At 40.3% G+C, this 14,048-nt stretch overlaps 2 protein-coding genes across 6 annotated transcripts; one reads left to right on the top strand and one right to left on the bottom strand.

Annotated features, from left to right (window-relative positions):
- The first annotated feature begins 1,682 nt into the window (after positions 1–1,682).
- On the top strand, positions 1,683–5,639 carry LOC119483678 (tumor necrosis factor ligand superfamily member 14-like). 5 transcript variants are annotated; one of them, XM_037762076.1, is made up of 8 exons: positions 1,685–1,870; positions 1,964–2,053; positions 2,324–2,574; positions 3,438–3,491; positions 3,600–3,630; positions 3,781–3,852; positions 4,809–5,046; positions 5,209–5,639. In XM_037762076.1, exons 3-8 carry the CDS (start codon positions 2,374–2,376, stop codon positions 5,417–5,419), a joined length of 807 nt encoding a protein of 268 aa, XP_037618004.1. In that variant the 5' UTR covers positions 1,685–1,870; positions 1,964–2,053; positions 2,324–2,373; the 3' UTR covers positions 5,420–5,639. The 5 variants fall into 5 exon arrangements, with proteins under 5 accessions (XP_037617974.1, XP_037617998.1, XP_037617983.1 ...); XM_037762046.1 differs by having other exon boundaries at positions 1,683–1,870; positions 3,438–3,630; XM_037762070.1 differs by having other exon boundaries at positions 1,683–1,870; positions 2,275–2,574; positions 3,438–3,630.
- Positions 5,640–8,449: 2,810 nt separating this feature from the next.
- On the bottom strand, positions 8,450–11,287 carry LOC119482945. The gene is made up of 4 exons (XM_037760857.1): positions 11,004–11,287; positions 10,633–10,904; positions 10,475–10,508; positions 8,450–10,151 (listed from the first exon to the last, which is right to left on the bottom strand). The coding sequence occupies exons 2-4, from the start codon at positions 10,879–10,881 to the stop codon at positions 9,766–9,768; spliced, it is 669 nt and encodes a 222-aa protein (XP_037616785.1). The 5' UTR covers positions 10,882–10,904; positions 11,004–11,287; the 3' UTR covers positions 8,450–9,765.
- Positions 11,288–14,048: the final 2,761 nt, after the last annotated feature.

Genomic DNA, 14,048 nt, shown 5'->3' with positions numbered 1-14,048 from the left:
ACACAGATTTCAACATTCTCTGCTCAGCTGTCCACATACATACGACAAGGTGGAATTACATTTTTGGGATGTTGCAAGCGTATAACAAAGCAGGCAGAAGCACATTGTAAACAGAAGTATTGATAAAAAAAAAGGAACAGAATAAAAAGTGAAGTAACTCTTGAACAAAACACTGACCGTAAACATGAAAAAGAAAGTGTTGCCACATGAAGCTTTGCACTTGAGCTGCAGTCTCTTCAATCCGCTGCAGCAGCGTTAGTCATCTTCAATCACTGCAGGTTGTTCAGCTGGAATGAGATAAACCCATGAGTCCCCCCCCCCAAATAAAAATACATGTCGCTTTAAAGCATCATCTGACACGTTTGTAAAGGCAAATATGTGAGAAAACAGTAGCCTGACATTCTGGGAAGGGGCTTTGTAAATGTCAGCTCAGGGTAGGGTGAGAGGAATCTGCATTAAAGTGCAGATGAATTAGACTGTATGGGTGACATAGTGCAAGTCTGTGGTAGCAGCAGTCGATTAGACTGTTGTCAGGCTATTAAATAGGCATTATCAGTTGCTATTAGCCCCATAGATGTGGGCCAATAGGGGCCTACTACACCCACTAGTAGGTTTTGTCATCTATTCACATGGTAGATCAAAAGAAAGAAGGTATAAAAGAACACGACAGCGACCTCTAGCGACCGTAGTAATTATAACAGGAGCAGAAGCGGAAGTCAGGCGATGTAGTATAGACACCGTGAAACTCCATAAGGGGGGAAGGGAAAACATGGGACTTTGTACTTACAGTATTTTAACCCAAAACACAATGTTTTTCCCTAAACTCAAACAAGTGTTTTTTTTGCCTAAACCTAAAGAAGTTGTAATTTTCTTACCTAAACCTAAGTGTTTTTTTTTTTTTTGCGTAATCATAAAGAAGTTTTGTTGCCTAAACCTAAAGAAGTTGTAGATTTATTACCTTAAGAACTAAAGAATTTGTAGTTTTGTTGTCTAAACCTAAAGAAGCCTTTTTGTTTGTGCTCAAAACATTACGTTTCATTCAGTTTTAAAACATGTTAGAACGTGTTACTTTTAAGTTTCACTTTTGCAACGTAGTGGGTGTAGTAGGCCCCTAATGACCCACATCCAAGTGATAATGTACAGTGAAAGAAACCCCAACAGGGCGATGCCGCACGCCCCCGCTCCACGTCGAGGTGCGACATCGCTCTGAAGGGGATTCTTTCACATCAATGACCCACTAGCTGTACATAGCAGAGAAATAGCAGAACGCAGAACGCTGTGATGGACCAATCAGAATCTAGTATTCAACACAGCCGTGTAATAAGGTGCTTAAAGCGACTGATAATGCCTATTTAACAGCCTGACAAAAGTCGAATCACCTACAAGTTGAACACCCTCAACTCAACACTACTGTGTGAAAGACTGTGTTTAACATCCAACTGCGTGGTTCAACAGGGTTTAAAATGCGTCAAATGCATGGCTCAGCAGGACGAAATGATTGTGCAAGTTTCTCAGAAACGGACAAAAAAACAGATGCACAGACAAACTGAGACAAACAAACCAAAAGTGTTTAACAGAACATGACACACACGAGGGGTGAGAAATTGAAGAGAGAGCGAAAAGGAAGTGTCAGCTGAGGGACGATAACTATATTCGTATAGGGAGTGTCCCACGCACTCACACACACACTGCTCACACTGCCTCTTGTTCTCTCTCTCTTCTCTGTGTCATCTTCATTTCCTCCTTACATAAGCTGGCTTGAAAAAGCAATATTAGTGATAGTTGACAGCTGGCAAGCAAACGCAAGAGGTGAGGGAACAGGGAGATCTGCGCTCGCGGTGCAGACTGAGCATTTTCTACTTCTCAGAAGGTGAGACATCTAGAGAGGTCATGATACACAGTGGTATATCAGAGATTGTTATTTCAATTTAACAGAACATTTTGGGCATTTAATATCCCCAAGGAGCTTCAGAGGAGTGTGTGAAAACCGCCCTGTGCTGCTGGATGGTTGACTGAGCTGTGGGGGAACATCTGGTGCACATTTAAATCCAAGGTAATCTCTTTCTGAACCACCTGGAACAAACAAAGTGTAAGATTTATTGGATTTTTTGGACGTGTTGAAGCTGTCTCGTCTCGTGTGTGCTTGCAGAGGGTATGTAGAAATTGTTTCCAAAGAGCTGGTTGCTGGTTGCATGAGGTCATATCTGTCTCTCAGTTTTCTTCTGTCTTTAATTTCTTTGTTTCTCTCTCGTCTCTCTGCCTCTCTGTTCCCAGTTCATTTGCTTTACCTAACCCTAACCCTGTCTCTTGCTTGCCACATCAGGCCCTTTGACCTTTAGCCCTAACGTCTCAGTTGGAGTGTGATCCGGTGGGATGGCAGAGGGCGGTGTGAGTACATGCCCCCAGGTGTTTGTGGTGGACAGCCAAGCTGGCTACGTCTCCGTGCCCGTGAGCAGGAGGAAACCAAGATGGGCGAGAGTTGGCCAAAAGTCTCTTCTCCTGCTGGTGGGACTCGCCCTGTTGGGACTTGTTGTCGAGGGATGTTTCATCTACAGTCTATACAAAAAAACGCAGGTTAGGCTGATGCTGGCATGTGATTGTGATTGTGTGTCTGAGTGAAGCAAGAAGCCTCAGTGCCGTGCTGGAACTCATGGAAATTCCTACTCTCAAGAATTTCCCTAATTTCCTCTACGTCATAAAACGGACAACTGAAAACTTTTGTACATGGGTCGTCATTTGCCCTTTAAGTTTCAGGTCCATGATGACAAATGTGTCAAATGGACTCTTTCTCTAGTCCTACTTCCCTTTCTTTTCTCTCTCATGTGCAAACCCACAATATAACTTCGCTTTTCTAGGACAGTTTCATAATCTTGTTTATTACACACCTGCCCCTATTATGTTGTACTCTCTGCATGGTATGTAATATGCACTACACGCTAAAATCTTAGAGACTGTACGATGTCCAAAAATGACTCTCATCCATCGCTTTACCAGCCATTGTATTTCTCAGTAGCTCACTTACAAAACAGAAAGTTGCCATGTAACATTTTGCCACATTATTTTGTTTTTATGTTTATATCACATGAAAACTGAGGCATTAAAATACATTTATTACAGCTTTATATGACCAAATTAAATAACACAAAAACAAAAAAATAATAATTTTAGAATTAAAAAAAAATATTTAAAATGTATTTTCTGTTTGTTTGTTTTGTTTTTTTAATTCAGGGCCTCAATGTTTTTTGTGTCAAATGACAGTAAGTCTTTCTTTGTGTGTACATTTCTATTGGTTTTAGGATACTTCCTGTTCTTACAGTACATTCTCTTGAACTTTTGACACCTTGCTTGTAAAAACACACAGATTTGTATTACTCACTCACACATGTGTTGTTCATTCTGTATTTCTCTCACCCTCTTTGTTCTTTCTCTCCCTGCAGGAATTTTCCCCCTGTAAGTCTCATCCTCTCTGCCAGGATCTGTCTGGCCGGCAGGTAAGTGTGGGTGTTCAGTACTTGTTGGTACGGCATTGCGTGTCACACTGTCACACTGCCAGATGTTTGTTGGAGTTTTCAGCTCAAATGCCTTTTTTTCTGTTTCAGGGTGACACGATGAGTCAAATGAGAACTAAAGGTATAGAATTACTCTCTGTATATAACTATGTTGAAGTATTTTGAGCTATGCGAGTTTTAGAGCTTGCACAGGCAAAACCTCATGCATGAATTGAGATGTGAGGTTTTAACACTGATTGATTGGTTGGTCTGATCCTGCTTTCTTGAACAGAGTCCAATGAGATTCCCACAGTGCGACCACATCTGGATCAGCTCCAACAGAGGCCCTTTGCTCAACTGATAGGTTAGTGGCCTTCTCAACACCCACACCAAAATACCGTACCTTAAAGATGCAGTAGGTAGAATTGAAGCAAATATGATTTTAAATATTATATCCTGACAGTAGTGCATGAGACAGGTAATCTGAAAAAAATCATGTGCCTCTGTGTCCTCCGGTGTCCTCCGGAGTCCTCCGTTGTCCTCCGGTGCTCCTAATGGTATATGAAGGATTTCACAGGCCGTAGGAAAACAACCAATCAGAGCTGAGCTGGAGCCTTGCCGTCTCTGAGCAGCTGTCAATCACTCGCGAACTCCGATCAAGCGGTCAAACTAGGAAGCGGTCAAACTAGGCAGTGCTGATCAAATCTGAATCAATATTCTGTTACTGTAATGCCGATTTCTCCCCTCAAATGTTTTCAGAAACATCTTGTAGTGTGCTGTTAAAATATAAAATGAGAAAGTTTGTGATCCGGCAGCCATGTTGAGATCAGTTGAAGAAATACCAAGCACCGCCCACCAGCTGGAGCAAACTTTCTAATTTTACAGCTAAACCGTACACTACAAGATGTTTCTGAAAACATTTGAGGTGAGAAATAGGCGTTACAGTAACAGAATAATGATTCATATTTGATCAGCGCTGCCTGGTTTGACCGTTTGATCGGAGTTTACGAGTGATTGACAGCTGAATGAGCAGCCAATAGGAACGCTCTCTCTCTGAAATGACCTGTGATTGGCCAAAGTCTCCCATCAGGAGCTAGATTTTTGAAGGCCTGAAAGCAGAGCCATGAGGAGGTGCAGAAGTCTAGTTTTCTCTCAGAACACTTAAATTACAATATGCTGAAAGGTTATTATGGAATGTTTGCCCAATGATGCCAAAAATATTCTGCCTACTGCAGGTTGAAAGTTTAATTTGAACTATTCTCCTTCATTTTCTTTGTTCACAATGACTCTTTTCTCTCCTCTCTCTCATCTTAATCCCAGGCTCCAACACTCCTAAAGGGGAGAACAATGTGGTGCTGTGGCTAAACACCGCTGGTGAAACCGTCACCAACAACATGGTCTACGAAAATGGCCGGTTGATAGTCGAGAAGGACGGTTACTACTACCTCTACTCTAAAGTGACATTGAACTCATCAGAGGAGTGTGTGCTTATCCAGCACAAGGTCATGAAAGGCACCAAGGCCTATGGAAACAAAATAGAACTTATGAAATCAAAAAGGTTAGTCAGTGTACCACTCCTTACTTCCTTACTTCGTTGCACACATGCTTACAAGGGTGCAACCAGTTTGTAGCTTAGTTTCTGTGTGTTTAAAAGCAAGCTGAAATCTTCATTATGTTGTTGTAAGTCCACTTACTGACGTCTCGGGCATGTTTCCTTTAGTATCCGCTGCGGGACCAGGACCACGAAATCTTCGAGTGCAAAGGCTTCAGATAGGGAGGATCGGTGGAACAGTTTTCTGGCTGGGATCTTCCATCTGCGGAGTGGAGATACAATTTTTGTAGAATTGGAGAATATAGACAAGATACACCCAGGAAATACTGAGAATCTCATGGGGGCCTTTATGATATTTCCAGGAGATATGCTGAAATAATACCTCTGTCCCACATTGTGATCAGATTCTATGTCTCTGTGTGTTAATTTACACCATTTGTTGTGGTAATCTAAATTATATCAATGAATGTATTTGAATCCCTTATGAAGAAGCAACAAAATGGTTGTGATATCATAAAAAAGTATCTGATATTCAGGGTATGTATTTGAAAATTTGTTACCTATTTTTTTGTGTGAATAAAATACTGTTTTTTATCAAACAACCATGGCATCATTTCGTGATACGGTACGGTCACATCTTGGACAGGCAACAAGATCAATGAGAAACATGTTTATTATAGATATTCTGCGTAAGAATAAGAACAGATTTATTTTCTTCTCACACAATGAACCGTGCAAACAAACACAAGACTGTTTTGAACCAGCTTGGATAGCTTACTGAGACAAACCACATAACAGAGTTGCAGATTTATAGATACGCAAAATACACCTACGCCTCTGTGTGTGTGAAGAGCGGATGTGGTTGAGTAAGGATGCACTGAGGAGAGGATGTAGGGGAAGAGTTACTGAGGTGCTGAGGTTAGTGTGACTGACTCAGCTCTTTTCACAGTACAGGGGAAAGTTTTGCAGACATTGCAGTATGGTGTCAAATGGAAAAAAAAAAAGACACATGGAGGTACGGAGAAGTCAAGTAAAGGAGAGTTTGGTGACCAAAGAGGGAATTCTGCTAGAAAATTAGGGTGGAAAAAGAAAAACGTTACAAATGCATCAGATTAGTATGAAGACACCGGAAACCATGTAGACAGGTAGAGAGACTGACAGGTAACCAGATGTATGTGAGAGGAAAGAGTGACCTCAGCTCCATTTCAGATATTTGGGTCATTTCCTGCTCTGAGGCACAGATAAACATCTGTGTATCTGCAACAAACACACAACAAGATAACACTCTTGCAGCCTGGGCATGAAAGGTTTGCACCTAACACCACCTCATCATGCTGCTGTTCATTCTTTGCAGTGTTGGAAGCTGTCAAGTGTATTTGCTCAAGTGCTGCACTTAAGGACAATTTCTGTTGTTGTGATTTACTTGATTGTTTTTGTCTTGTACCGTGTTATATCTACAGTATGCTCCACTACATTTCAGAGGCAAACGTACATTTTACTTCATTCCACTCATTGCAGCTATTCATTATTTTGAAGATTAAGATTTTGCAGCATTACGTATATTCGGTTTATAAAATATGATGCAGAGTTCAAGATTAAACTACTCAACAGTATAATTAATGGATAGTTTGTATGCTGTTGGTTGCATGTGCATCGAATGGTTTCACACTACACTGATCAACAGGTGGTGGTCACGTGGCACCAAGAAACTCAGCAATACGCCAACACAGACAGAGAACAAAAAGAAAGCCAGCACGTTAACATGGATGTAAATAATGCATGATTTAATATACTTTTAAAATCGCCTTTACAAATGTTTAATGCACCTTTACCTTCGTAAATGCACCTTTAAAGGTGCATTGTGGAGTTTTCTTGTAATCATACAAAAGTTATGTTTACATTCAGTGTTACTCACCAAAACACATTATGATGCCCTTGAGGTCAAACCACAGACTGTATGAAGTGAACGTAGTCACCGTGATGTCACCCATTGGTTTATGTACTGCTGTTTTGAAGCCTTGAGTTCTGCATTTTGGCCGTCGCTATCTTGTTTTTTTTGCAACCAGAAGTAACACAAGAGGTTGGAGCCAAGTACAACTGAATGCTGAATAAGACATTTTTTCACACTGTGAAAGGGTTAAAGTTGTATACAAAAACACAGACAACAACCAGACCGGACAACGCTGTGGTAGCGACCCGTCAATCACGAGGTAGCCACGCCCTAAAGCATACCCTGCTTTATGGTCTATTTGACTCTAAATGGTACCATAATTTACTAAATGAACATCATGCTGTGTTGAAGAAGACTTGAAACTAGAGATTGAGACCATAAACTCATGTTTACAATGGTTACTGAGGTAATAAATCAAGTGAGAAGTAGTATTTTCTCATAGACTTCTACACAATCAGACTTCTTTTTGTAACCAGAGGAGTCGCCCCCTGCTGGCTATTAGAAAGAATGCAAGTTTAAGGCACTTCAGCATTGGTTTCACTTTTCAGAACCAGAGGTTGCCGGCTGGCTCAAACACACATTTTGAATGCATTTGCTTCCTCCTAAATAATTTGCAATGCTGATTTTTACATTGTTTACATTCATGTTTACTAGCTTGTCATCTCTGGTGTGTTGCTGTATTTCTAAGTGCGTTACAACCTCCTGTAGATCGGTTGAATGATGAGAATCCATTGTTGAATGTGAATCGAGTCACCTGTATGTGTGTGTGTGTGTGTGTGTGTGTGTGTGTGTGTGTGTGTGTGAAACAAATAAAAGGTCAAAAACTCCACTTGGGACTTTTAAACCTGCAATAACTGTTTTTGGCCACTTGGGGGCAATGGAAACACGCTGTGAACACAACACTGACATATCATCACCTTTTTAGTTGGTATGGCGAACTTTTTAGCAAACAGTTGCTTATTTACACGTCCAGCAACTACAGAGAAAAATGATCATTTGAAGTTGTGAATGAATGATAATCCAATATCTACTCTCTTTTAGCTCTGTTTTTGGTCTCTACCACTTTGTGACAGAAATATTTCTCTCTTTAGCTGCTAAATGCTCTGCTATGTTCACCAACTAATCACTACTGTGTCTCTCTGCTGTTTGGTGCTGAGCAGGTAGTGCACAGTGGGTTTTTTAGAGCAAACAGCAGCCTGCTGTGGCTGAAAATGACGAAGCAGTGAGAGTGAAACAAAACAGTAAAGTTGCAGCTAAACAATGAGCAGAAACTCTCTATAAAGCTCCGTAGAGCCGATGAGGAGCTGCAGATTTAAGCGATAATTCTCTGGTTCATCACCGACCCCTTTCACATTGTTATTATAAAAATATTGATTAGAGCCGCTTTAAGTAAAGGATCGAAATACATCTTGAGCCGCTGATGTGTAGCTTTGAACATAAACAATGAATTGTACTTAGTTTTATGTGTTTCTCAGTTTGGGAATCAATATATTTAATGAGTCACCATAAAGAAAATAAATGGAAGAGAGAGAGCAGAAATGTTAAAAAGCACACAGTCACTGTTCATAAGTAATGATCTAATTAAACCAGCTATGTTTTTTTAAAAATCACATGCAGCATTTCCTCTTAGATATTTGCGTTCTGCTTCGTGTGTGCGCTGACAAAATGAAAGCCGTAACTCATATATCATAATAGCAGGTACCATTTATTTTCACGTGGGTTTAAATCACACAGGAGGTGTAATTGTGTTTGTTTGCTGGCCCACATAGAGGTTTGTTTTTCGAAACCACACTGTTTGGTAAATAAACAGGAAATGATGTACATCTAGTTCCCGGTATGAGCTGCGTAACAGCAGGGAACTTTCCCTTACCGATGAACTTTTCACATATTCCACTTGAGACTTTGTCACAATCGCTTTCACACTCGTCACTTTCTACTTTTCACACCAAAATGATCTCAGTTTGTTCACCATATCCATGTTTAATATGGATTACGATAAAAATACATTCAACAATGTGTAGTTTGTCCATAGGACTTACATATCTTTAAAAAACAAAACATTTTCTAAATTCACGAGTCCACATATTAAAGATATTTTAGATATTCTGGTCATGTTTTGATTACAGAAAGGTCATTTTTATGGGTTTTTGTAAAAGTTCATTTATAAGTGCAGAGTGTTAGTCATCACTGTTTTCATCATTTGCCAGAAGAGATTAAATGAGTCCACTTTAACTACACTAGATCGAAATGAGGTCCCTGAGGAGCTTGTTGGGGTTTTGGAGCAGAATTATAATCACATCAATAAGCCTCAACTTTATGCCCCCAGCCATTTATAAAATGAAAACAGAGCTATAAAGTCATATGGGCTGATTAAATATGCAGTGAATTGCACAAAAATGCAATCAATGTAGTGATATCTACATCAAAATAAATGTCTATAAAAACATAAATATAGGTACATAAATATATATTATCAAATAAATATATCATACACAGAGTAACGTATACAGAATGAGGTGAGTGTCTAGTCTTTTCCATTATGCTGTTTGCATCATCATGAATGCAACTTCTCTTCAGATTCCACCTGAAATTCCTGCTAAGCTTCATCTTCAAGAAATCTGGTCCTAGCTTTGAAAATGGCGCCGCCGCCTGTCCATTTTCACCTTCTTGGACTTTAAGAAAACACAAAACTGGTGTTGTTCTTTAGTAACGACCCAGAGGTCACGGGCAGATCTGCTTCCTGCTGCCAGCAGTGTGGCACTGCAGCATCCACATCAGTCCACGAGGAACATCCCCAATCCTGAGCCTTTAAGTTCCAGTTTCCAGTCCGTCAGCCCGTTCTCTGGTACGGTCATCTGAGTGAGCAGTTTCTGCCCCTCCAGCTGGCTCACCGTCCAGCACTTCCTGCTCACAGGCGTTATGTCTGCCATTTCCGGAAGCTCCACCTCGCAGGTGAGCTTATTGCCCAAGCGCACGGTGAGGAGGCCCGCGTCGCAGGTGCCGGTGCAGGTGAGGTTGAGATCGATGTATATGAAGTAGGTCCCAACCTGCTTGGCCTTCAGCAAATGCTGCTCGGCGTCAAACAAGAAGTTGCTCCCTACAGAAGTCCCAGTAGCATAGTCGACTGCATCCCAGTGCATGGTTGAGGTCTTCAACTTGCCTGCAGGAGGAGACAAACACATCTCAGTTAGATGATGCTTACACAGTGCATTCCTTCCTGTTGTTGTCTTGCCTTAAGTCTGACGTGATCTGACACACATCAAAACCATATGAAATATTCTTAATGCTATTTTAGTGGTGCAAATGGAGGATCTTTATATCTTTAAAGTTTGGAAATTACACTCTTCCTATATAGAGAGGGGAAATATTCTACATTACAACCCTAAAAGACCATTATCATCATTTATTTATTTTTCTGTTAATCTGTCCCTTAACATTTATGTTATATTTGTGCTTTTTTTAAGCAAATAAAAGTAGACTTACTTGATTTGGCTTCCAGATAGACAAAGTTCTGCATCTGTTGACAAAATCGAAAATATAAAGTGGATTAAAATGTGCACAGGACATGGGCCAAACTTTAAAAAAATGAGGGTGAAGAAGACAGGTAGTGATTCAAATGTGAATGATAGTCATTTGTTTACCTTGTATGCTGGGTCAGGTGTGTCTCCTGTCATCCTGGATGTCTCAGGATGAACATGAGGATGAGTTAGGGACTCCAGTTTGGCTCTTAGCTCCATCACAGCCAGCAGCCCGCCGACAGCCACAGCTGACACCGACACGAACAGAAACAAGACGGACACGACGAGGAAAACGTCCAGACAGCATCCACGTCGACCACTGCTCTTCTTCTGGAGAGACTCTGCGTCCATCTCTTTATCTTGATGTCCCATCAGTTGGCAGTAGGATGCCTGAGCTTCAGAGAGATCGTCCAGTTTTCAGATGGAGCGAATAAAAACAAGGCTTTTTTGGAAGTTGTACAGCTCCAAGGTGGTGGTCGGTGGTGTTTAATTACCTCCTCAAAGATAGTCCTCCTCCTTGATGTTGATGTCACACGGTTCAGTCCGCGTCTTAACGTGAATGTCGCGTCTGTGAGCAACATGGTGGCTTTTTATAGCCCATAGTTAGTGTGCACTCAGTTTCAGGCTGGGAGGAAAAACGCGGAAGTCATGGATTTCCCTCTCTCGCCTCCTCACACACAACACGCCCCCGGACGATACGCTGACTTTCCCATAATGCGGTTGCGCAAGTGCGGCCCTGAACGCAGCGTGGTGGAGGAGGTGGAGGTGGAAAACGAAAGGGAGATGAGATGCGCATCCTCCACTAGACTCACTACCTCACTAGACTACATTCCGACACAGTCAAACACAAAGGCTCAGCTTTCCTTCACACGGCTGGCAAAAGTGGCACAATGGAGATGATGAAATGAGAACATTCATTTGGACTTGATGGCCAGTACTCCATCAGATATAGTGGTGTACAACCCAAATACATGTTTTCAAGAGCTCGTTATCCTTAGAACATTTTAGAAAGGAAACTATCATCACATTTAATTCATGATGTCTAATTATCGTTTGATATGTTTAGATATACTTTATTTTATTCTGTACTGTTTTTTAAATATTTGCACTATCTGTTTATATAATGTTTATTTTTGTTTATAGCTTATTTTGAATATTGTATATTGGTAGAAATTCAATTTTTGTATTCTCATTTTATTCTAACGTTTTTATCTATTCTTTTGTTGTTATACTGTTTGACTTGCACCGATAAAAAAACAAAGCAAACTCCTAGTGTATACCTCTTACACCTGGCAATAAACACCATTCTGATTCTGATTCTGATTTTGTATGTATTTCATTGTTTTTATTGGATTGTTTTCCACTGTTTGTTTAGGTCTTTCTGCACATTTTGTGTACTTCTTGTTGTTGTTTAACTTTTGTTGTATTTTTAAAATGATGTTAGTTTAGATCTTTCTTCCTTTTTTGTTATTATTTTTTTTTTCTCCTGGGGTTGTGGGGGAGATCCCTTATATAAGCCTGTGGCTTCTTGACCTCTCCTGATACATTTGTTGTTTGTTTTTTTCATTGACTGGATTTTGTGAAGTTTTATATATGTGCAATTAAAAAAATAAATACAAATATTTGGGAAAGCAGCCTATTTTTTTTTGAGTAGGTTATAATGTTGAAAAGAAACAAGCTGTGTGTGGGTGTGTATGCGTGTGAGGTGTAGTAGGATGTAATAGGATAGGGACGGGCCCGTTTGACAACAGTATTTCATCATCAAGCTAAAGAAAGCTCCCAGCAGCCACTCCTCCAGGTTTACGTACCTGGCGTAATTCTGGCACAACCACGTGCCAACTGGTGTCAAATCAGGATGTGAATTCTGCGGTTGTGCAAAAACATACTGGGAATCCCCCGAGAGAGCGAGAGAAAGGTATCCCGAGAAATAAAAAAAAACTTTTCCACTGCTCAGACCTTTGTCAGCCAATCAGAAAGCAATCTTGTACTGGTTCAGTATATAAAGGCTTGATGACGACAGATGTGTGTGTGTGAGAGAGAGAGGTGTTCGAGACTCAGAGTGAAAGGAGCGGAGCCGGAGAGTTGTTTCCAAACAAGTGTTTTCGCTATGGAAATGTTCATATAACAGAACAAAAGATGGAAAACGAGCACTTTGGTGTTGCATAAAGTCACACTTACATATTAGATGCTATTTTACACCTGTCATTTAAATTAATTAGCAACCATTTCTAAAAATGTATGCAGTGATTTATTTTATATTTCACTGAGTAAGCAGATTGTGACTATAGTATAAACAAAAAGCAGTATTACAGTTATGGGACTGAGCATGTGGCTGTACAGGTTAAAAGTAGTAGAAGATGTTGAATTTTTTCACCCTGCAATCTTTGTACAGTTCTGACAGTTGTGCTGGAACATTTTAAAGTAAATTATATGGCTAAAAGTATGTGGACGAGTGCTATCCTCAGCCAAATTCTTAGTCGACTAACACTTGTGATTTTGTCGACAGATCTATAAAATTTCCTCCGCAAGGAATCGCACAACGGCACCACTTTAAATACTGTTTACCGGAGATGTGCTCATAAGTTACTTGGAGGGGGTAAGCTAGAAAAAAAAATATTTATAAAGCTCTTTTCACATACATACATTACAAAGCGCTTTACAACATCATTTTATTTATTTATTAATTTATTTGACAGGGACAAAATGCACATAATTGAAATGCAACCGATACAATGTATGTAGGACTTCTAGCCGTAGCTAATTTGCAGACCTTGTCCCTGGTTAGGCTTTTAAGGTAAAATAAAAATACATAATACCACATCATACATAAAATCACATATTACAACATTGTACATTACAATCAACTCACATATGTATGTTCCCTATCAGAGATCAGAGATCAGAGGTTTGGTTTAGTTTCAGCCAGTGTTTCACCTTTTCATTAAACTGTTTCAGGTCAGGTTGTATTTTTATTTCCGTTGGAAGAGCTTTCCAAAAATATATTCCTTTTACTGAAAAAGATGATTGACTGAAGGTTGTTCTTGTAAACATACAAGAAAGAGCTCATATAAAGATATGGTGACCACACGAGCCACGTGATTAATAAAGGAATAAATAAAACAATGCATAGAGAGAAGTACACAATAAAATGCTAACCTGGTAAATGCAGGTTACCAAACGCCTGTCTCATCAGGTGAGTCTTTAACTGACCTTTAAACGAATCCACTGAGTCAGCGGACCGTGAAGGTGCGGGCAGAGCATTCAAGAGTTTAGGTGCTACGGCCTCGAAAGCACGATCACCACAAGGCGAGTGCACGGGACAGACAACAGGTTTTGCATGTTTGGCCTTATAGAGCGAGCTGATGAGTAAGGGCGAAGTAGTTCAGCCACATATGCAGGAGTCTGACCGTGCATAAGTCATTAAGAATGAAAAAAGCATGAAAAAAATACCAATCAACTAAAGAAATCTTAGTCGACGAAGACCAACGAAGTTGACTAATCGACTAAGAGGGGTCAGTGGACACACTTGTCCACATACG

Source organism: Sebastes umbrosus, chromosome 3 (genome assembly GCF_015220745.1).
Source record: "Sebastes umbrosus isolate fSebUmb1 chromosome 3, fSebUmb1.pri, whole genome shotgun sequence".
NCBI lineage: Eukaryota > Metazoa > Chordata > Actinopteri > Perciformes > Sebastidae > Sebastes > Sebastes umbrosus.
Note: the sequence above shows the minus strand (reverse complement) of the source record. Positions and strands in the feature narration are given on the sequence as shown.